This window comes from Symphalangus syndactylus, chromosome 14 (genome assembly GCF_028878055.3).
Source record: "Symphalangus syndactylus isolate Jambi chromosome 14, NHGRI_mSymSyn1-v2.1_pri, whole genome shotgun sequence".
Classification (NCBI taxonomy): domain Eukaryota; kingdom Metazoa; phylum Chordata; class Mammalia; order Primates; family Hylobatidae; genus Symphalangus; species Symphalangus syndactylus.
In genome coordinates, this window is record NC_072436.2 from 50,613,505 (window position 1) to 50,638,119 (window position 24,615).

General features: G+C 42.1%; 1 protein-coding gene across 1 annotated transcript in view; it reads left to right on the top strand.

Annotated features, from left to right (window-relative positions):
- The first annotated feature begins 1,742 nt into the window (after positions 1-1,742).
- Positions 1,743-24,615, top strand: part of RNF149 (ring finger protein 149) — a 31,526-nt gene continuing 8,653 nt past the window's right edge. The window contains exons 1-5 of the mRNA XM_055240729.2: positions 1,743-2,463; positions 15,268-15,518; positions 16,440-16,508; positions 20,627-20,709; positions 23,649-23,745. Of these exons, the coding sequence (XP_055096704.1) occupies positions 2,004-2,463; positions 15,268-15,518; positions 16,440-16,508; positions 20,627-20,709; positions 23,649-23,745 (960 nt within the window). The 5' untranslated portion in view covers positions 1,743-2,003. The remainder of the gene's footprint in view (positions 2,464-15,267; positions 15,519-16,439; positions 16,509-20,626; positions 20,710-23,648; positions 23,746-24,615) is intronic.

Sequence of the window (24,615 nt, forward strand, 5' to 3'; positions counted from 1 at the left end):
CAATCCCAGCCCTTGCAAAGTTCACAACATTAAAAGAAGGCCCAAAACTTGGAAAGCCGTATTGCTGGTACAGCATGAATGTACAAACATAGTATACACAAGCAACATGGAAAACTGGAGGAGCACCCAAGTTTGCCTATAGTTACCCAAGGCAGGTTTCACCAAAAAAATAGCTTTTGAGTTAACACTTGAAGACTAACTTAGTGTTTGCTGGGACAAGAGCCAGGAGCAGGTCATTGGAGAAAGAAGTAAATGAATTTGCAAGACCTAACATGAAATTGCAAGGACACGTTTTTGGGAACTACAGTATTTGTTTTGCTGGAGCATAAAGGGTGGTGGTGGAGGTGTTCCTAAAACCCGTTCTCAGCCTGCATAGACCACGATAATTTAAGCCTGAGGCCCTTTGGGCTTTTTAAAATTCAGTTTCCTGATGGGAAAGGAGAGGAGATCCAACTTCATGGAAAACTTATGGGTTGTGGGTCAGACTGCATTTTGGAGCACAGAGACAGCAACAAAGAGGAAATGGAGAAGGTTTAAGGCCCAACAAAAAACATGGTGCAGGCCGGTCGCACAGCCTCATGCCTGTAATCCCAGCACTTTGGGAGGCTGTGGTCAGGAGTTCAAGACCAGCCTGGCCAACATGGCGAAACCCTGTTTCTACTAAAAATACAAATATTAGCTGGGTGGTGCACGCCTGTAATCCCAGCTACTCCGGAGCTTGAGGCAGGAGAATCACTTGAACCTGGGAGGCAGAAGTTGCAGTGAGCCAAGATCGCGCCACTGCACTCCAGCCTGGGCGACAGGGCGAGACTCCGTCAAAACAAAACAAAACAAAACAAAACAAAAAACACGTGATGCGGGCAGCAACAACCTACTTCCCACAGTTATAGACCCTTAACGCAGGAAGGTGAGTCTATCAGAAAATCAATGTTCTGAATTTCCTTTCCGAAAGCAGTAGGCTTTGTACTCAATAGTAGTTTTACATGGATTCTGTATCACTGGGTATTGATGTCCAAACAATAAATCCTTTTCCCTTTTTTATTGACATAAAACGTAAGTGCTCATTTAGGTAGTCTGATGCCTAAATGAGCACTTACATTGTATGTCATCAGTAGTAGGCATCAGACTACTTAAATGAGCACTTATGTTGTATGCTCATGCCTGATTATTTCAAAATTACAGATTATACATAAAATACTATAACAAAAAGGGCTGTTGTAAATATACTTAAGCTGTAAGGAATCAATTAGCATCATAATATTAGTAGCAAAAACCAGTTGGATAATGTGTGCGTAGCTTTGGATTTTTTTTTTTTTTTACAAAATATATTTGGATTTTTTTTTTTCTTAATTGACAGGGTTTCGCTTAGTCGCCCAGGCTGGAGTGGAGTGGTGATCTCAGCTCACTGCAGCCTCGACCTCCGGGGCTCAGGTGATCCTCCCACTCGGCCTCCCTAGTGGGAACTCTAGTTGGGCGCCAGTAGGCTTGGCTAATTAACTTTGAAACGACTTAGACAAGGCCTCTGCCATGTGCCTTGCACAATAAACTCTCCACAAACATCTGTTCAGCGATTTTACAGAACTGCGGTCCCACGCCTGCTTTCAGGGAAGCTTCCCGTTTCCATGGAGTTACTTCCCCTCACTTTGGGGGTGCTAGACGTCCTATTGCGCAAACTTGGCCCCTGCCCAAGAGGTCCGCCGTGGCGCAAGCTGTGGTATAGGCTGCCCGCACCGCCTCGGCCCACAGGCGCCCGAGACCCCGGTACAGAACGCGGTCCGAGGTTCCGCGGAGCTTACGCCTGCGCACAACGCGGCCGGTCGGGCGGGGGCGGAGCCAGGGCCGATCACGCCCTTCGTCCACTCCGCCAGGTGCGCGTGCGCAGCGGCCCCGACCCCGCCTCAGTCTTCCTGGGCGGCGGTGGGTGTCTGCTTCTCTCTGCTTTTCGACCGCACCGCACTCGCGCGTGACCCTGACTCCCCCCTAGTCAGCTCAGCGGTGCTGCCATGGCGTGGCGGCGGCCCGAAGCCGGCGTCGGGGCCCGCGGCGCGCTGGCTCTGGCGTTGCTCGCCCTGGCCCTGTGCGTGCCCGGGGCCCGGGGCCGGGCTCTCGAGTGGTTCTCGGCCGTGGTAAACATCGAGTACGTGGACCCGCAGACCAACCTGACGGTGTGGAGCGTCTCGGAGAGTGGCCGCTTCGGCGACAGCTCGCCCAAGGAGGGCGCGCAGGGCCTGGTGGGCGTCCCGTGGGCGCCCGGCGGAGACCTCGAGGGCTGCGCGCCCGACACGCGCTTCTTCGTGCCCGAGCCCGGCGGCCGAGGGGCCGCGCCCTGGGTCGCCCTGGTGGCTCGCGGAGGCTGCACCTTCAAGGACAAGGTGCTGGTGGCGGCGCGGAGGAACGCCTCGGCCGTCGTCCTCTACAATGAGGAGCGCTACGGGAACATCACCTTGCCCATGTCTCACGCGGGTGAGCAGGCCGGGGCGCGAGGACGGGAGGGGGACTTCTGCGCCGCAGCCGAGACTGGGGTCTTCAGGGTTGGCCCTGAACCGCAGGCTGCAAAGCGGGCCTGGCACGACTCTCAGGCCTCTGGCTGTTGGAACTTTCAGGGAAGCCCTCGTTTGCTCGGTGCGGCTCCCCGAGCGCTGTTGGGAGGGAGGTAAGTCTGCAGACAAGATATAATCTTCGCCTTTGATCGATGAGGTGAAGGGAATACTAAAGACGTTAAAATCCACAGAAGGGGCTTGTGGTTCTAACAGGTGGGGAAATCTCATGATTCCTAATCATGGGCCCCTTTTCCGTTCACCGCTTCCCAAAGTTGGAGGGGTGAATAGGAATCCAAATTCTTCCCCCAGCGCGCCCCACGATCGGTTGTCCCTTCACCAACATAAAGTGATGGCTCGTGGGCACTCTGGTTTCTTCACTTTCTTGAATCATGTCTGAATATTCTAAACTCTGAGTCAGAAAACCTGCATCTGATCTGAGTCAGTAAGCCTTGACCTATGCTTTCTGACTTGCTAAATTTAGGGTTATAACACTGGCTGTACTGCCAGTCAGATTCACTGAGTCTTGAGTTACGATCAAAATTTTAAAATTACTGTATTCATTCAAGAAAAGACCTTGGGGCCGGGCACAGTGGCTCACGCCTGTAATCCCAGCACTTTGGGAGGCCGAGGTGGGAGGATCGCTTGAGGCCAGGAGTGTGAGACCAGCCTGGCCAACATAGACCCCATCTCTACAAAAATTTTTAAAAATCGCGTGGGCGTGGTGGCGCCCGCCTGCAGTCCCAGGCACTCAGGAGCTGAGATGGGAGAATCACTTGAGCCCAGGAGGTCGAGACTGTAGTGAGCTGTGATTGTGCCACTGCACTCCAGCCTGGGCGACAGAGCAAGACCTCAAGGAAAAAAGACAAAAAAGACCTTGCTATTTGCCAGGCAACCCTTCCTACACATACCATGCTCTAGGGCAGCAGGTTGTATCTTCAGGCAGTAGTCATAGTTTAAGTCTTATTTTGCAAAATATTCTTGAAACTAAGTTCCGGGTAAAATAACGACCAGTACAACAGAGAGTGAACATACTCTGTTATGTAAGATAACATCACTTTATGCATCACACAACTGGTTGACTCATTCTCAGCTTAATGTGGTTAGTTTTGGTTTTTGTTTTCAGTTTCCACTGCTAGTAAGTCAGACATTCTTTTTCCTGTTTTTTGCTCTGTTTTGGTTTCCTGAATGCAGGTTCAGGTCCTAACAGTAAAGTGAGGACAGAAAAATAACCTTGGATTTGCCTATTTTGTGAAGTGATGGGAAAGGTAGCCGGTTGAGAGACTGTTGAGAAGAAGTAAGGACTGTTAGGACAACTCTTTCAAGAAGATTGAAGACTGAGGGAGATGCAGAGGAATGGGCAGAAACTGTGAGAGTACGGGATGGTGGGACAGAGTTGGTACGGTGTGTTTGAAATTGGGTGGGAGTGATCTGTTAGAGTCTTCCAGAAGGCAAGAAGGCTGAGTCCAGAACACTGGAGGCTTGGTCACAGGCAGTCCAAGGACATTTTCTCAGTTGCAGCTGAAAGGAGGGCATGGGAATGAGAGCAGATGTCCATGTGGTGGCACTGGGCTAGGCACCACGTTCGGTGCGGTTATTCCAGTGATTACAAATCTACTTAATTGTCACGGTACCCAGGCTGCGTTTCCACAAGAATGTCATGAAAGGTCCTGTCAGATTTGACATAGCACTCCACATACATACTATCAACAGTGTTCCCTGCTTTAGTAGTTCGTCAAAGAAAAGAGGTTAGTGTGCCATGATTCTCTGATGCTGGGTTCTTATACACCCATCTTAATGTAGACTTTTTTTCAAATAGCAGGTTCATCAGCCTACAGTTTTCCAAATCTACTTACTGCATTTTTTGATAATAGCATTAAGAAACACCTTTTGGGGCTAATAGCACTTGTTGTAACCACAGTTCAGCAACCTTGCCTGCTTGTGTTATTGACATGTAATTTATCCAGGGCCAGAAAAACAACCATGATGTTCATGAGAAATCCACTTCTTGGGAGCTTCTCTTCCCATTATCGGTGTCCATTCTAGCCTTTTTAGTGAGAGAATAATTCTGTTTGAGAGAAAAGACCAACAAAACAATTTAAAGATGTGTGAAGTGTCCAGTCTGCAGACACAGCTCACACAGCTCAGTGTTCTACATAGAGTGACTCACTCTTCCCAACAGCCTTTAAGGTAGGTATTTGACCACGGAGTACATGAGGAAACTGATGCTCAAGGAGTTTAAAAGATTAGCCAGAGACAACACAGTAATCTAGTAATCTAGGGCCAGATAATTCTTTGCTCTCTCTCCCTCTCCCCCTCCTCTCCCTCTCCCTCCCTCTTCCTACCCGCCTCACCCCATGTATGTCTCTGTGTGTGTTGGGGCGGGGGTTGCCCTGTGCATTTAGGATATCTTAGCTGCATCCCTGGCCTTCACCCACTAAATTCGACTTCTGACAATCAAAGATGTCTCCAGATATTGCCAAATGTTTAGAGAGTGGGGGAGAGGCTGACAAAATTATCCAACATTTTGAAGCACTGATTAAAGAGAAATTAGTTTGGTAGCAGTGTGACACATGGATTAAACAGAGTGAAAGCTGGAAACAGAATCCACTTAGACTGTGGGGCTAGTCTAAGTAGAAATATAAGGGCCAGCACTATAGTCGTGACTGCAGAAATGAAAAGACCCTTACAGAATGTGGCCACATCGGGTATAACTTTTTGAGAATGGAATTAATTCACAAGGTGACTGTGTACAGACAGCCTTGAAGACAGCTCAGACTTAGGTTTCTGTATTTAGTCAGAGTGTGACTAGAGCCAGGAAAGACCACTGATTCAGTGGTTCTCACTGTTCTATGTAACACTGGTTTTCTATGAAATAGGTAGAGGTGGCCTGCCTGTAAAATTGAATACTAGGCCGAGTGCGTTGGCTCATGCCTGTAATCCCAGCACATCGGGAGGCCGAGGCTGGTGGATCATGAGGTCAAGAAATCGAGACCAGCCTGGCCAACATGGTGAAACCCTGTCTCTACTAAAAATGCAAAAATTAGCCGGGCGTGATGGTGTGTGCCTGTAGTCCCAGTCACTCAGGAGGCTGAGGCAGGAGAATCGCTTGAACCCGAGAGGCAGAGGTTGCAGTGAGCCGAGATTGCACCACTGTACTCTAGCCTGGGTGACAGAGTGAGACCCTGTCTCAAAAAAAAAAAAAAAAAAAAAAATACTGGTAGTCTTTTCCCAAGCCTCAGGAGAATTTCTCCAGTTTTTCTGAAACCTATTGCTCGTCTCTACTAGAATCCAGTACAAGATGCTTTTGGGATTTAAATCAGTATTGTGGCTCTAAAAAAAAATGTGACTTGAATTTTTTTGTCTGAACAACTGTAAGGACTGTTGCTGTTGCCCAAAGTCAATTCCGTTTACTTCAGCAGACATATATTCAGCAGCCACTTTGGGTTAAGTGTTACACCTCCTGAGGGATAGAAATGCGTAGGACACAGGCCTGCCCTTGAGAGGTGTCGGCCTTGAGAGGTCTAGTAGGAGTGATACACAGAACTTTCCAGACAATATGGTTTGGACCTCATATAATTCCAGTATGCACAGGTGCTTAGGAAGCATAAAGGAAAGGGTTTTTTTTTTTTTTTTTTTTTTTTTTTTGAGGCAAACTCTTGCTCTGTCACCCAGGCTGGAGTGCAGTGGCATGATCTTGACTCATTGCAACCTCTGCATCCTGGACTCAAGTGATCCTCTCACCTCAGCCTCCCAAGTAGCTGGGACTACAAGCGCATGCCACCATGTCTGGCTAATTTTTGTATTTTTTGTAAAGATGGGGTTTTGCCATGTTGGTCAGGCTGTTCTCGAACCCCTCAGCTCAAGTGATCTGCCTGTCTTGGCCTCTCACAGTGCTGGGAGTGTAAGCCACCACACCTGGCTAAGGAAAGGGATTTAATGCAGGTATTGCAAAAATATCAAAGTAAGCTTGACCAAGGTAGGTGGAAATTAGTAAACATCAAAGCACTACAACAAAAGCTTTTACAGGTTATTGGCCTTAAATTAACATACATATGTTTGTTAACAAATAGGCTGATCCTTTAACTGAAATCTTAGCGTGGTCTTTTAAGAATGGTACTTTCATTTTTTAACAGTTATTTACTGAGTGCCAAGTACTGGCAAGGCTTGGAGCTATATTTGGGAATCTGCCAGAGTTGGGTGGCAGGGGAGGTTACAAAGAGGTGTAAGAAATCCCTCCTATTGATTTGAGGTATAAAAATAAAATTAAAAAAAAAATCCCTGACCTCTAGAGAGTTCACATGTTGAGACGAGTGTGCAGGTTGTATTTGCAGAGCAGGTTAAATAGTCTTTTATGAATGGATAATAAATTCTTGATGCTCTGTAATGCTACACTCTCACAAATGATTGAAAAATTTAGATTTGAATTTAAAATGTATTTTGGGGTCGGGCGCAGTAGCTCACACCTGTAATCCCAGCACTTTGGTAGGCTGAGGCGGCTGGATCACCTGAGGTCAGGAGTTCGAGACTGGCCTGGCCAACATGGCAAAAACTCCATCTCTACTAAAAATACAAAAAACAAAAAACGAAATTAGCCAGTGTCGAGGCAAGTGTCTTTAGTCTCAGCTACTTGGGAGGCTGAGGCATGAGAATTGTTTGAACCTGGGAGGCAAAGGTTGCAGTGAGCCAAGATTGTACCACTGCACTACAGCCTGGGCGACAGAGCAAGACTCTCTCTCGAAAATAAAATAAAATGTATTTTGGTGCTATAGGAAGACAGAAATGGCACCTCATAGCCTCACAGAGGGTGGGATTAGCTAGGACACTACCCAGAAAGGTTGAGGTTTTTTTGGTTGGTTTTGGGGTTTTGTTTTTGTTTTTTTTTTTTTTTTTAGAGACAACTGTCTCAGTCTGTTGCCCAGGCTGGAGTGCAGTGGCACAATCATAGCTCACTGTAGCTTTGCCCTTTAGGGATCAAGCAATCCTCCCACCTTAGCCTTCTGCGTAGCTGGGACTACAGGTGCATGCTGCCACACCTGGCTAATTTTTTAAATGTTTTGTAGAGATGGGGTCTCCCTGTGTTGCTCAGCTGCTTCCGAATTCCTGGACTCAAGATGTCCTTCTGCCCCAGCCTCCCAGAGTGCTGGGATTGCAGGTGTGAGCCACCACACCTGGCCGAGGTTGAGTTTTGAAGGACAAGTTAAAGTCGATGGGGAAGGTGTGTTGTGTGCGGTAGAGGTGAGTGGGCTATAGTACATTCTGGGTGGCAGAAGGTCTGAGATAAAGCAATGCATTTGGGAAAATTGCAAAAGAGTTCTTAACATTGTCAAGTTACATTAACATTGAATATAGTATTATATTCAAAAATACAAAATATTTTTGAGCAAGACAAATTGTCCAAAACATAATTTAAAATTCTATGCCAAGAAGAGAATTGCACTTATGTTGGGGTCCTCCTAACTCACCCTAACCAACCATAAAAACGTTTGTTTTGCATAATGGCTTCAGATTTCCATGATATTTACGTTCATATTGATGAATTCACCAAATTCACCTGCTAGGGAATCTCTTTATTGGGAATTCTCCTTATTGGGTCATTTTAACTATAGCACTAAAAGATGAGCCAGTTTTTCAGATTGATTCATTCATGTAGAAGCCTTTTTATGGGCCATCACTGCTTGATGCTAGGGCTACAAAAATTAATAAATAAGAACAGGTAATACTTGTCTAGTGAGGGAGACCTATAAGTAAATTATAGTAGGTGTGCAAAAAGAGGTATCTAAGAGGCAGATGGTGCTGAAAAGCCTGAAGTTGAGCTTATGCTGAACCTTAAAGATTTGACCAGAAATTCTCCAGAGAGGAGGGGAAAAAAAGTGGAGAGAGTGTTGCAGTTAGTTATTGGGGAAAAGAAAACCTGAGAGTTTATAGTATTCTCTTTCTGGAACTTTAAAATGATTTCTTGCTGCCTAAATTAGTTTCCTAGAACAGAAATCTTATCCACTACTTTAAAGAGAATGTTGAAATCTACTTTAGATAGTTGTCTTGGGAGGAGAAATAGTACACTAGACTCATGTCATCCAGAAGAATTTTAAAACTGTTGACCAAGTCAGAACTTTTTTCCTTTTTATTATTATTTTGACAAGGTGATAAGAGGAACACAGAAATTTGAAAAAAAAAAAAAAAAAAAAAAAAACAGATGTAAACACAACTTTACTTTTTGGCACAGGAAAATGTTAAATTATGTTTTATGTTACAGGTAATTTGGTTTGTTAAAAATACTATCTTTGAGGTGGGACGTCGTGATGCATACCTGTAATCCTAGCACTTTGGGAGGATGAGGCAGGCGGATTGCTTGAGACTAGCCTGGGCAACATGGTGAAACCCCGTCTCTACAAAAAATATAAAAATAAAAATTAGCTGGGTGTGATGGCGCAGTCCCAGCTATTAGAGAGGCTGAGATGGGAGGTTTGCCTGAGCCTGGGAGGTCAAGGCTAGAGTGAGCTATAATCGTACAGCTGTACTCCATCCTGGGCAACAGAGTGAGACCGTGTCTCAAAAAAAAAAAAAAAAAATCTATATTTGGTATTATAATATTGTTTAGCAAGTAGATTTATGATTATGTACTATGTGCAAAGATATTGTGCTAAGTATAAAACAAAAATAAAACAGAAATTGCCTTCAAGAAATTTTCCTGTCTTAATGCCAAGGTGTATAGGTTCTTTTGGGGAAGAATTGTGTAAGGTGACATTTTTCAGTCAAGCAATATTGGTAACAACGTTAAGGCCTAAGGAAGGAAGAGATAACCTCTAAGGGCTTTTTCTCTGCCATCCCAGGTCTTTTGAGTTTCTGTGAAGAAATGCAGCCATTTAGTTTGGAAATAAGCTGTGATTTGATCTCATGTGCCAATTAAGGAAGGATCGTGCACAATAACTTGAGCAGCTTAGCTCTTTAGTGTTGGCCAGAGAGGTGGCGATGCATCGGAGGCAAGAGTAGGGCCTACAAGGTGCCCGTGCCTGGCACCCCTTGCGGTTGTGCACATACTGACCCCTGAACTAGCATGTTTTTACCCAACTGCCCTGCCTCTAGTTCATCCCCTGAAATGTTCTGGAAAATCAAATCTCAGGGTATAAAGAGTCTTCGTTCTGGGTTTTGTTAATTTAAAATAATTCCCAGAAGCAATCTTGCTGCTATGATTATAATATAGCAAACTGTTTAGCCCTCATGCTAGGCAGGTTTTTTTGGTTTGCTTTAATAGAGACAGGGTTTGCCGTATTGCCCAGGCTGGTGTGAAACTCCCTGGGGTCAAGCGATCCACCTGCTTTGGCCTCCCAAAGTGCTGGGATTACAGGCATGACCCACTGCACCCAGCTAATGCTAGGAAGTTTTTAAAAAATAATAATTTCTTTTAACTCAGCAAACTAAGATTAATTTCCTAGGTGAGAAATTTCAGATTGATATTGCAAGTGTTTTCTGTGCAGGGTGTCCTGATACTTGTTGCAGCAGTATCACTTCCCCCACCCCCAGCCTTGAGATTGTAGGTGTTAAAGAACCTTTTCAATCTCAGTTAATCTTCTGTCTCCCACTCATCTGTTCATTTATTCAACAAGGTACCTTTACATGTATCTTAGTCACCAGCCAAACTGGGCTGGTCACCATCCCAAATATATTTTGTTGTGGTCTGCAGTCTAGAAACCCTCTTTCTTTGCTTTGTAAACTTTTTTGTCTCCTTTGAGATGTGCCTCCAGTGTGCCTGGGGAGATTTCCCTCCACCCCAAGCAAAATTGTCTCCTTACTTCTGTAGCTCTTTGTTACTGTGCTTTCTTATTGAAAAAGTGGTAGTCCAAAATAGAGTCATTCTCATTCCCATTTTCTAGCTGCAGAAGCATTCTCAGTGACCATAGATTGGTCCAACCTCCCAGGCAGTGGATAACAGTGATTTTTGCACCCAGGTCTGTCTGTCTGTGAACCCTGTGATCCTATGAAGGGGGCGGGGAAGGGACGCTACCTCGGAGCTGAGTCTTCAGACTTTAGAACTGGCTTTTTCAGTTGGTGTGTGACGTTGAGCAACTCCCTAGGATTTCTGAACACTCGGCTGTAGAATGATATTGTGGCCTTTTCCTGCTTCAAGTGAGATATAAATGTGAACGTGTTCTTCCCCATTACCACACAAAGAATGTGGTGTCAGTATCAGAAATTGATTCAGCTATCATCATAGCATAGTTTAGTTTTCTGTGTAAAAGCTTTTAACTGAGATGGGAACATGAGAGTTCGTTGTACTATTCTTTCTACTTTGTATGTGCTTGAAATTTTCCACAAAAGCAAGTTTACAAAAAAGACTTTTAGCTTGCAAAGTGCCATATAGTTATATCAGATATAACCATCATAATTCTTTCTATATACATCCTTCTTATCTACTAGATGTTTATTTTCCTGATGGCAGAAAATGCCTTCCTCCTTTGTTGTGTCCCCTTGTGATGACATGGTTGGTTGTGTGGGTGCCTCGGAAACTACAGTTCTTGCCAAGGGACCCTTTTAGACAGGCAGGTCATCAGATGATAGGATCAGCTTCCACACAGGGGCTACCTTAGAAGGGTGCCCTTCTGGTGTTTCAGTAACTAAATCCCAAAGCTTGAGATCCACAGTGGATTTGCTACAGATGAAATTTCTCTCCACAGTAAAATAGTGTTAGAGTGTGGTTTTAGTGTAATGTCAGGGAACATTCTTTATATACCCTTTCAAGTTATTTTTTGTTTTGTTTTGAGACAGAGTCTCGCCCTGTCACCCAGATTGGAGTGCAGTGGCGCGATTTTGGCTCACTGCAACCTCCGACTCTGGATTCAAGCAATTCTTCTGCCTCAGCCTCCAGAGTAGCCAGGATTACAGGCATGAGCTACCATGCCCAGCTAATTTTTTGCATGTGTAATATTAGTAGAGACGAGGTTTCACCATGTTGGCCAGGCTGGTCTCGAATTCCTAACCTCAAGTGATCCACCTGCCTTGGCCTCACAAAGTGCTGGGATTATAGGCGTGAGCCACCATGCCTAAAAGTTATTTTTTGAATAGCTAATATGTGCACGTGGTACAGAATTCTTACTGTGCAAATAAGACCCCCCACCCTGTCCTGCATCCCGAAGCGCCTCTCCCCAGAAACAGTCATGGTCTCCGGTCTCTGGGTAGCCTTCCAGAGGGTAGTATGTGTTGATAGGAGCATATAGGGCTTTGGGTTTTCGTTGTTTTTTGTTTTTTGGGTTTTTTTGTTTGTTTGTTTTTAAGGACTGCATGCTGTCCACACAGTTTACATGTTGTGTGTTTTCTATCTTGAGTACTGTCAGTACTTACAGAGCTGCTACTTCAGCCTTCATACACATACTGTAATTTATATAGCTTTTTTCCTTTCGATAGACGTTTAGATTGTGATAGCAAAAACTTAGGAAAAAACATTGGCAATAAATCTTTTTTATTTATTTAATTTTATTATTATTATTTTTGAGACAGTGTCTTGCTCTGTTGCCCAGGCTGGAGTGCAGTGGCGCGATCTCGGCTCACTGCAACCTCTGCCTCCTAGGCTCAGGTGATCCTCCTGCCTCAGCCTCACTAGTAGCTGGGACTACAGACATGCACCACCACACCCAGCTAATTTTTGCATTTCTTTTAAGTAGAGACAGGGTTTTGCCATGATGGCCAAGCTGGTCTCAAACTCCTGATCCATCCGCCTTGGCCCCCCAAAGTGTTGGGATTGCAGGTGTGAGCCACTGTGCCCGGCCAACAATAAATCTTTATAGATACTTCGTTGGTTACATCTGTGCAATTAAGTTCCTGGGCACAGAATTGCTGGGCCAAAGAGACACGGACTTTTAGAATTTTTTGAATGCCATTGCCTTTCGTAGAAGAGTGTAGTAATTTATTCACCCCCTCATCCAGCAGTGTGCGAGAGTGCTGACTCGTGCCTATTTTTGCCATTATAGTGTATCAGACTTTTTGATCTTTGCCAATCTTACAGGAAATGTTTTCATTTGTTACCAAGGAAGACTTTTCACGTGTTTAAAATCCCTTTTGCAGGGAGAGAGTGACTGCCAGTGGACACAGGGTTTCTTTTTAGGGTAATGAAAACGTTATGAAATTAGATAGTGATGATGGTTGTACAACCTTACGAATCTATTAAAAGCCACTGACTTGTACACTTAAAAAGGGTGAATTTTGTGGTATGTGGATTATATCTCAATAAAGCTGCTATTTAAAATATCCATTTGGTCAGGCATAGAGTGGCTCATGCCAGAATCCCAACACTGTGAGAGGTCGAGGTGGGAGAATTGCTTGAGGCCAGGAGTTCAAGGCTAGCCTGGGCAACGTAGTGAGGCCCCATCTCTAAAAAAAAAAAAATGAAAAAAATTAGCCAGGTGTAGTGGTATGTGCCTGTGGTCCCAGCTACTCAGGAGGCTGAGGTGGGAGGATCACTTGAGCCCAGGAGTTTGAGGCTTCATTGAGCTAGGATCCCACCACTGTACTCCATCCTGGGTGACAGAGAGAGACCCCATCTCTTTAAAAATAAAAACAAATCAAAAAACCCTTTTTCTTTTCTTTTCTGCAAATCAACTTCATTTTCTTTGTTTTCCTATTACTCCTATAGGAAATTAGTTTTTTGTCTTTGTTATGTTACATCTATTTTTTCCAAGTTGACCATTTGCTCTTTTTGTGTTTTGTTTGAGACGGAGTCTTGCTCTTGTCGCCCAGGCTGGAGTGCAGTGGCGCAATCTTGGCTCACTGCAGCCTCTGCCTTCTGGGTTCAAGCTATTCTCCTATCTCAGCCTCCTGAGTAGCTAGGATTACAGACGCCCACCACCACACCTGGCTAATTTTTGTAACTTCAGTAGAGACGGGGTTTCTCCATTTTGGCCAGGCTGGTCTCAAACTCCTGACCTCAGGTGATCCGCCCGCCTCAGCCTCCCAAAGTGCTGGGATTACAGGCGTGAGGCACCTCGCCTGGTTGACCATTTACTCTTTTGAACTTGGTTTTGCTTTTACTCATGGTGAAAATTTTCATTTTTATGTAATTAAAAAAAAATTTTTAAAGAACCTCTGAGGTAGTTTTTATACTTGGAGAAGTTTTTCTTCAATATGTATTTTTTAATTCCCATGTTTCTTCTGGCCATTATATGTTTCCTCTTTTTTTATATATACACTTGTCTTTAATTTGGAATTTATTTTGGCGTAAGTTGTGAGAAATGGATGCAGCTTTCCCCGGCCCACCCCACCAATGATACCCAGTTGCCCCACGTGCTTTTTAAATAATTCATTCTGCCTCATGCATTTGGAATTCTGCTTTTATGCACTAAATTCTTTCATGTATTTGGGTCTATTTCTGGACTTTTATTCTGTCTCATTCTGTGGGTGTCTCCATATGCTACAGCCACAATGTTTTAATTGCTTTAACTCTAAAGACCAGTCCAGGTTTCACTGTTTAAAATGTTGTTCTGATCGTCTTATTTTCCTTCTAAGTGAACTTAGAAGCAATATTTTTAGTTCTTTTTTAATCTTATCGATATTTTGTGATTATTGCATTAATTTGTAGCTAAATACATGTAAAATTTTTTATTTTAGCCCTTCTTTTCTATGTCTCTTAATTTTTGTCTCATGTCTGCTTATGCCTTCAGAGCAATGCTAAATAATAGTGATCATAGTAGAAATTCTCATATTGTCTCCCTGATTTTAATGAACATGCTTTAGGCATTATGTATTAGTACTCATAAGTGGAACTGGTCTGCATAGTTTTTTGTTTGTTTTTCGTTGAGATACAGTCACACTTTGTCGCCCAAGCTGGAATGCAGTAGCGTGATCTCAGCTCACTGCAGCCTTGACCATCTGGGCTCAAGCAATTCTTCTGCCTCAGCCTCCCAACTCATTTTTTCTTTAAATTATTTGTAGCGACAAGGTCTCGCTTACACAGGCTGGTCTCCAACTCCTGGCTTCAAGCGATCCTCCCATCTGTGTCTCAAAGTGCTGGGATTACAGGTGTGAACTACCACACCTGGCTTGTATGGTTCTTTTGTTGGTTGTTTATTACCATGTTTGGTTTTATTATCTTAGAAGCAATTTTTAAACTTTTTTTTTTTAATCTACTGTGGAACAACTTAAATATCGTTGGTATTACTTGTGCCTTAAAGGTTTGGTGGTAGATTTCACCTGTGAAACTGAACAGTGCTCTAGCTTTTGGGGGAATAGTTCTTGTTTTTTTGTTTTGTTTTGTTTTTTTGAGATGAGGTCTCGCACTGTCACCTGGGCTGGAGTGCAGTGGCACGATCTCAGCTCACTGCAACCTCCACTTCCCGGGTTCACGCGATTCTCCTGCCGCAGCCTCCCGAGTAGCTGGTATTACAGGTGCACCACCACACCTGGCTAATTTTTTGTATTTTTAGTAGAGGCAGGGTTTCACTATGTTGGCCAGACTGTTCTCGAACTCCTCACCTAGTGATCCGCCCGCCTAGGCCTCCCAAAGTGCTATTACAGGCATGAACCAACGTGCCCGGCCGGGGGAATAGTTCTTAGTGATTTATTCTATTACTTCTAATGTAATCAGTTTCTTTTGGAACCAGGTTTGGTAACTTATATTTCCCATGGAATTTTTCTGATGTATTTATATATGTAGATGAACATAGTACCTTTATATTTAATTTAATGTTCTCTGTATCTTATTTTGTGTTCTTCACATTGATTTCTTTGTTCTTTCCTACAGGAACAGGAAATACAGTGGTCATTATGATTAGCTATCCAAAAGGAAGAGAAATTTTGGAGCTGGTGCAAAAAGGAATTCCAGTAAAGATGACCATAGGGGTTGGCACCCGGCACGTACAGGAGTTCATCAGCGGTCAGTCTGTGGTGTTTGTGGCCATCGCCTTCATCACCATGATGATTATCTCGTTAGCCTGGCTAATATTTTACTATATACAGCGTTTCCTATATACTGGGTCTCAGATTGGAAGTCAGGTAATAATGGATAACTCTGAATTTTGCTTTTTAAAAGATAATTCATAGATATGCCTCATATATATTCCTAGAAGTTACATTTGACCATATTCTTGATTTTCGGTTATATTATTTAAGGATTCAACATGCCTTTTTGGAAATAACTTTTTAATTGGACTATTAAATTTTTTATTTTGTGGGAAATTAGATACCTTTAAGTCTGGGTTACCTTTTGCACATTTGTTTCCTGCAGGAACCCTCTTAGTCCATTGCCAGACACAAAGGAGTGATGAAAAGGCCTGAGTTAAGGGTGGACCTGTCCTTAGGTAGCCCTCATTCTCTGACGAGGCCTAAAGGTGAGGAGCAGAGAGGAAGGGGGGGCCTCTCTGTCTCCATCATGGAGCCGTAATAAAGCCATTTATCTCTCTCAGTGACAGCAAAGAGAAGGGCCATCAGAGAGCCAGTGGCTTCCCAAGGCAGGCCTTTTGAACGTCCACTTATTTCTGTCATCGTGGAAAGTTGACTGTTCTGTCTTGAGGACTAGGAAGAGGCCTTTACCTTTTAGGTACTTGAATAGATGAGCATATGGTACCCCTATCCTCAGCTTCTTACTTTCTTGACAATATTTAAGCATAAGAAGTGGTTTCTTCTTCAGACAAGAAATTAAAATCAGTACTCTTGGTGAAACACCTCTTAAAGTTACATATGGCTGTTCTGCATATTAAGACTTGAATGGCTTTTGTTGTTCAGGGGCTTTTTTATGAAGTTGGTGCAAAAGTAATTGCAGTTTTGCCACTAAAAGTTATTTTCAGTATAGTCATTTGACTTTGCCTTTCAAATGAAATGTTTTCTGTATGCTTATGTGTATATTTGTGACTTTTAAGAAAAATAGTGATTTAATTTAAATTTTTCAATAACTGTATTAATATTTTCCTACCCAAGAGCCATAGGAAAGAAACTAAGAAAGTTATTGGCCAGCTTCTACTTCATACTGTAAAGCATGGAGAAAAGGTAATATTTTCATGGTTTTACATTTGTGGTTTAGAGTAGAGAATATGCTGTACGTGTTTATTTTAAAGAAGGATTGGCAGAAATATTTTGCCATTGAGAAGGGCCTTCTAGACCTATATTAATATGGTAGCCACTAGTCACATATAGCAATTTGCATTTAAATGAATTTAATTTAAAATTGAGCCCCTCACTGGTGACACTTCAAGCACTTTGGGAGCCACAGTGGCTGGTTGCTGCCCTCCTGGGCAGCTCTGACATTCCCAGCAGTGACGAAAGTGGTACTGGTTAGAACCAGATAGCTATAAAGACATGGAGGAGCATACAGTCTTCACAGACCCTTGATAGCTTCAGTTCATTTCTGTTAAATCTGAGACTATGTGTCCACTCCCTTGGAGTCCTTTAGTTATAGGGAGAAAATGTTGGCATTTGTGGAGAAGGAGAGAAAAGATGTTTTTAAAACTACTTTTGGAAAAAGAAACATTTTGACATGGCCAATCTGACACTTAAAAGTTCAAAAGCATACCAGAATTTTAAAGCATTTTTGAAATAAGACAAATCCTGAATCTAGAAGCTCAGCTTCTTGGAGGATAGATGCCTTAAAAGGAAAACTGTTGCTAATGCATAGTATTCATTCTTTTCATAGTTCTTCTGGTGTGCTCTGAAATGTTGATAATTATGTTGACTTGCAGCTATGACTTGGTTCAGCTGTTTTGATTTTCATGTTATCTCACTAAGTTATCAAAAATCTGTTCCACCCTCCAATCTCTACTCCCTTTCAGAAAGAAAGAGTACATGCACTTATGGTATATATCTCTTTATTTGACCTTAAAGGATTAAAGCAAAAATAACACATTAGCTTACAGATCTTTGATTTTTTTTTTTTAAATTTGGAATTGATACTAATGAGGCTTTGAGAATTGTGTTGGTGGCTACCATTCCTTTGCTGATTGCTTTCGTTCTACAGTTCAATTTTGATAGTTTGTGCAAGGTATTATTTTCTTTCCATACAAATGTGTTGAACAGAAAAAGTAAAAAAAAAAAAAAGATCACATCTCATGGCTTAAGATTAGTGTCTGATTTGCAGATCGCTCAGAAGGTCATTGGGGATAGAGTTTCCAGTTAATGCCTGTGACAAACTCTGCACACATTCAGCATAGTCAGTTACTTGAGAAACATGTGGTTTATGTTCCTCTTGGAACATGCCTTCTTAGCCTCCTTGGCAGGAAATTGCAGTTCTTTTTTTTTTCTTCATCTATTCTTACAATGGATTCAGTGAGATGTGACCCCATGGTAAGTTGAAGAGCAGCTGTACATGGATTTTCTTGCAATTTTACATTTTAAACTGTACAAAAAAATGTGTTTTCTTCAGTCTACATTGTATTCCATTCTAGAGAGACTAGTGTTGTCTAATTTTTATTTTCTTGTAGATTCATTCACAGTAATGTATAAACTTGCAAACCATTATTAGAGACTTTAAAAATTAATCATTGTTGCCCTGCATATGATAAATGATACTATTTACTTTCATTGAAACATATAATTTTAAATGTTGTTAAAAGTTCATTTTAATACAGTCTTTGATAACAGTATCTACACATAAAATCAAATGTGGTCTGGCACGGTGGCTCGCACCTGTCATCCTAGCACTTTGGGAGACTGAGGCAGGAGGATCTCTTGAGTCCAGGAGTTCGAAACCAGGCTGGGCAATGTGGCGAAACCCTGTGTCTTAAAAAACAAAACATAGGTTGGGCGTGGTGGCTCATGCCTGTAATCCCAGCACTTTGGGAGGCCGAGGCAGGTGGGTCACGAGGTCAGGAGTTCGAGACCAGCTTGGCCAACATGGTGAAACCCCATCTGTACTAAAAATAGAAAAATTAGCCAGGCATGGTGGCGCAAGCCTGTAGTCCTAGCTACTCAGGAGGCTGAGGCAGGAGATTCGCTTGAACCCAGGAGGCGGAGGTTGCAGTGAGCCAAGATCGTGCCGCTGCCCTTCAGCCTGGCGACAGAGTGAGACTCTGTCTCAAAAAATAAATAAATTAATTAATTAATAATAAAATGTTTACTGCTTCCATATTGACAGGTGGTGCACATGGCTAAATATATTTTTAAATACAGTAATTACATAAGAACAGTATAACTGTGTTCCATAAAATGAACTGGCTAAATTTGCAGCCACATGCTGATACTGATTGGTAGTCCCTGAGTCCCTACCCCAGCATCCTGGGAAAGAGAATCCTGTTGGCCTGTCTTGTGTCAGATGGCCACTGTGGCCCTGGCTGCCTTGGTTGATGGATGAGACCAGGTGTGTTAAGGGGTTAGCCAGAGAAGTAGGGAGGGCTGATTACCACCAAAGAGGTCCATGACCCATAGATTCTTAGAAGTGGAAATTTTGTCACAAGACTACTTTTTCCCCAGCAATTTTTGTTTCTTTGTACCTTTATTAAGTAGTTAGATGAAAAATGGTAACTTACTCTAATTTGTCATTCTTTTTAATCACTAGTGAGGTAACTTTTCAAATATTTAGCCATTTACATTTTCTCATTTGTGAGTTGTAATTCCATTCTTTAGCAAATGTAAATGTGTTAGTTTATATGATTCCAGAAAACTAGTAGCTTATTTATATTTATTCTCTTTTTATTGTAAGTTTTATGTTTGAAAAATAATTTATTTTATAATATAGCAGACATTTGCATTTCTACAGCACTTAAAACATGAATACTTTTTAACAACCCGTGAACACTTGCTTAGTATTTAAACATTTTAAACTGTACAAAAATGTTTTCTTCAGTCTACATCATATTCCATTCTAGAGAGACTAGTGTTGTCTAATTTTTATTTTCTTGTAGACTCATTCACAGTAATGGATAAACTTGCAAACCATTATTAGAGACTTTAAAAATTATTTCATCATTCTTGCCCTGCATATAATAAATGATAGTATTTACTTTCATTGAAACATATAATTTTAAATGTTGCTGAAAGTTCCTTTTTTTGTTTTGTTTTTTGAGATGGAGTCTCGCTCTGTCACCAGGCTGGAGTGCAGTGGCGCGATCTTGGCTCACTGCAACCTCCACTTCCTGGGTTCAAGTGATTCTCCTGCCTCAGCCTCCCAAGTAGCTGGGACTACAGGTGCACGCCACCACGCCCAACTAATTTTTGTATTTTTAGTGGAGACGGGGTTTCACCATGTTGGCCAGGATGGTCTCGATCTCTTGACCTCGTGATCCACCTGCCTTGGCCTCCCAAAGTAATGGGATTACAGGCATGAGCCACCGTGTCTGGCTGTGAAAGTTCATTTTAATACAGTCTTTGATAACAATATCTATATATAAAATCAAACGTGGTCTGGTGCGGTGGCTCATGCCTGTAATCCCAGCACCTTGGGAGGCTGAGGCAGGAGGATCGCTTGAGTCCAGGAGTTCGAGACTAGCCTGGGCAACACAATGAGACCCTGTCTCTCTTTTTTTTTTTTGAGACAGAATCTCGCTCAACAGTTGCCCAGGCTGGAGTGCAGTGGCGCCATCTTGGCTCACTGCAACCTCTGACTCCCTGGTTCAAGCCATTCTCCTGCTTCAGCCTCCCGAGTAGCTGAGACTAGAGGCACGTGCCACCACGCCCAGCTAATTTTTGTATTTTTAGTAAAGATGAGGTTTCACCATGTTGGCCAGGATGGTCTCAATCTCCTGACCTCATGATCCACCCTCCTTGGCCTCCCAAAGGGCTGGGATTACAGGCGTGAGCCACCACGCCTGGCCGAAACCCTGTCTCTTAAAAATAAATAAATAAATAAAACAATAATAAATAAAATGTTTACTGCTTCCATATTGACAGGTGGTGCATGTGGCTAAATATATTAAATACAGTAATACATGTGAACAGTGTATTTGTATTTAAACACTGTTCATATCTGATTAGGCAATGAAATTTTTTCCTTTTCAACCGTATTATTTAGATAATGCCCTAATAGTGGTAAACACCAAGTACAGTTATTTGTGTTTTAGTTTCACCGGTTGTACCACCATAGACGGGAATTCATCATTGTTTTAGTCCAGATGTAGTGAGTTTACCAAGGGATATACTATGTACCAAGTAGTAACACTTTCCTTTTCTTTTTACAGGGAATTGATGTTGATGCTGAAAATTGTGCAGTGTGTATTGAAAATTTCAAAGTAAAGGATATTATTAGAATTCTGCCATGCAAGTATGTTCTTTTTACCTATTGAGATGTTAAAAATTACTTGACATGTTTTAGGTGTCTGACAAAATAGTTATTTGTTTTTTATGGTATGAAGATCTTGTAATTTGTGATCATCTCTTCTTTTTAGAAAAGCAGCTTGGATTTTAAATGTAATGTCTTCCCTGCTCTTTAAGATTGCTTTGCCTAGGAGATTATTAGGTGACATTAAGACTCGTTAAGTATCTTTGTCATAGATTGACTTTTAGTCTTCTAAGCAAGGCTTTATCAGAATCCTAGGAATTCCATTATACATTTAGCAGTGCAAAAAGTAAGCTGTGTTGGGAGCAAGAAAAATGAGGGACCAGTGAGAAGACCCTGAAACAGCCTAAGGGAAATGGGTTGGGGAGGGCAGTAATCTGCTGTTATTTGCACCCTGGGCTTGCGTTCCTTCTAAAGTTGTTTAGAATCAATATTCCTAGCTGGGTGCTGTGGCTCACACCTGTAATCCCAGCACTTTGGGAGGCTGATGCAGGTGTTCAAGACCAGCCTGGTCAACATGGTGAAACCCCATCTCTACTGAAAAAACAAAAATTAGCCGGGTGTGGTAGCGTACACCTGTAATCCCAGCTACCCAGGTAGCTGAGGCAGGAGAATTACTTGAACCCAGGAGGCACAGGTTACAGTGAGCCAAGATTGTGCCACTGCACTCCAGCCTGGGTGACAGAGTGAGACTCCGTCTCAAAAAAAAAAAAAAAGTTTTTTTTTCCTTTATTCTGGTTATACTAAGGGTTTTGTTTTAGTAGCAGGAAGTTGCTTTAAGGAAGGAAGGAAAGAAGGCAGGGCATGGTGGCTCATGACTGTAATCCCAGCATTTTGGGAGGCCAAGGCAGGCGGATTACTTAAGGCCAGGAGTTTGAGACCAGCCTGGCCAACATGGCGAAACCCCATCTCTATTACAATAAAAATACAAAAATTAGCCAGACATGGTGGTGCATGCCTGTAATCCCAGCTACTCAGGAGGCTGAGGCATGAGAATTGCTTGAACCTGGGAGGTAAAGGTTGCAGTGAGCTGAGATCATGCCACTGCACTCCAGCCTGGGTGACATGGCAAGACTCTGTCTGCAAAAAAAGTAATGGGATACTCTAATTGATAACTTTTTTAAAAGAATTGCTTTGTTAAAAGGGTTCATTTTGTGTACAGAAATTGTATGTTTTAAGTCTGATGAATTTTAATTATACTTCACACCTATTAGAAGCAAGTCACAAGTCAGCATATAATTATATTTTGCTTTGTTTACAAAGTATGTTAGTATATATCCAAGTACTTTATAGTAGATTGATAATTCTGTGAAGGAAATGAAGGCATGAGTATCAGGGTAACCAAATGAAAGTTTCCTAACTAAAGGTAGCTGGTTTAAACCTACAAACATTTACATGTGATTGGTATGATGGGTACTGAATGAATTGGGTTGGATCGGTATAAGTTGATCATGTCATGCAGAAAGTTATTAAAGTAGAGAAAAGAGTTTTTACTCCAGACTGGTTTAGGGCAGGTCTTTCTGATTTAAAAACAGTGTCCAGGAAGCTGCCCAGATGAGCAGTACTAGGTCATGCTGGTGGCTGAGCTGGAGTTTGGACCTAACCCTCAAACGCAGGTGCATGTGCACATTTCCTGGTCTCCTGACTGGGCTTTTGACTTTTCCCTTATTTTCTCCTGTGCTTTATTTCTGTAACAAATTTCCCAATAAAACCAACATGTTCCTTTTATGTTTTTGTAAAAATTATTTCTTAAGTACTGTTTTTTTTTATTTTTTTGAGACGGAGTTTCGTTCTTATTGCCCATACTGGAGTACAAGGGGTGTGATCTTGGCTCACTATAACCTCCATCTTCTGGGTTCAAGCGATTCTCCTGCCTCAGCCTCCTGAGTAGCTGGGATTACAGGTGTCCACCAACACACCCAGCTAATTTTTGTATTTTTAGTGTAGAGCGGGTTTCACCATGTTGGCCAGGCTGGTCTCGAACTCCTGACCTCAGGTGATCCACCCACCTCGGCCTCCCAAGATGTTGGGATTACAGGCATGAGCCACCATGCCCGGCCGCGAGTACTGTTACTTTTAACTCCACTAGTAGATTTCTGTTTGTAAAAAAAAGTCTTCAAACAACAGTAATAATACCAAACAATTACCAAGTATGCTCTGTGCCTGGCACAGTTGTATGCACATTGCATGTGCCCCTCTAACCCTGGTGTGGGGCAGAGTGTAGGAACCTAGTTCAGAGTCCCAGCCGTTGAGTCGCACAGCTCGTATCTGAGTCCAGCCTGTCTGGCTCTGAAACCCATACTATACTGATAACTCCTTTTCTTCATCACTTGCAGAAAATAGATTTATCACACAGGAGGAAAAGTTAGCCAACTGAGACAAATCAGCAAAAGAAGAAAATACGTATGCCTTTTTTTTTTTATTCTGAAAGTGAGAGGTGTTCATTATAGAAAAATAGAGTGTATACAAAACTGTGTAAGAGAGAAAATAAGGGTTGCGTAAGCCTACCATCGCAAGATGACCTGTTAATATTTTTGTTGTATTTCCATTTGAGTCATTTTATGGACTTATATAAGGTACTGCCAGTTTAGTAGTAGTTTACTTATTACTACTAGTTGATTTATGCCACATTTTTTCCCAAAAAGCTTTCAAATAACTTACAAAGGCACATAAAAATGTACAACCTAGCGTGAGGGCATAAATAAGCCATGGTTTTTGTAGAGTGAAGGGAAAATTTCCCTAGAAGTGCCAGATTCTGTTTCACACGGAAGACAGAATGATGACATGATAAGTAAGTAGACTAGAATGTTGATTTGACGTCAGCTAACTTGTAATGAGAGGAGGAGTTGGTAGAATGTCTTATTTCTTTTGTAAGTTATATAGACATCGATTTTAAAACATTAACACATATTTAATCTTTTTAGGCATATTTTTCATAGAATATGCATTGACCCATGGCTTTTGGATCACCGAACATGTCCAATGTGTAAACTTGATGTCATCAAAGCCCTAGGATATTGGGTTTGTTACGTTTTTGTTTATATTCAATCTCTGCCCCAGTTCTTCCTCAGTGATTCATTATTGACTAGAAACAAGAGGAACAGGCGAAATGCTGCTAATATCCTTGTAGTTCTCTGAAGAAATTTTCTTCATTATTAAAAATGAGTTATTAAGGCAGTGTAAAAAAATCAGTGAAATAAATTTATGGTGGTAGAATAATATGCTCAGATGTTTCCCAGAAAGTTTGTAATTACTTAGAGAGTAATGTGTTTTGGCATGCCGCACCACAGAATGTATATATGCTAGTTTTGTATAAACAAGAATCATAAAATATTTGAAAAGGAAGGAGCCCCATAGGTTGTCTGGCTTAATATGCTCATTTTACATGTGAAGAAAACAAAGCCAATACTTCTTAACATCAAATATTCCCTGTTCCTAGATTTCAGAATCAAATAGACCTGGGGCAGTTTGTCCTGCATTGACTTTGGTTCATCACCGATGGTCACAAGACCTTACACAGAAGACACGGGGGTGAAATGAAAAGGAAATCATAGTAGTAGCTAGCCACGTGCTGAACAAATGCCTTCCATATCTTGATATGTCTAATCCTCACAGCTGCTGTATAAGTGCTGTCACTATTCCCATCTTACTAATTAGAAACTTGAGCTTAGAGAAGCTAAATAACTCACCTGAGGTCATACAGTTAGTTAATGGGGAATCATCTTTCAAATAAAGTTTGCTTAATTCCAGGGTCCAAGCACTTAATTATTACCCTACCCAAAGAGGGGAACATAGAGGGAAAAAATGTATTTGTTTAGGTTATATTTTTTATTGTTTTTAGAGTCTTCATACAATCTATTAATGTCTCAACATATTCTCATTTAAAAGATA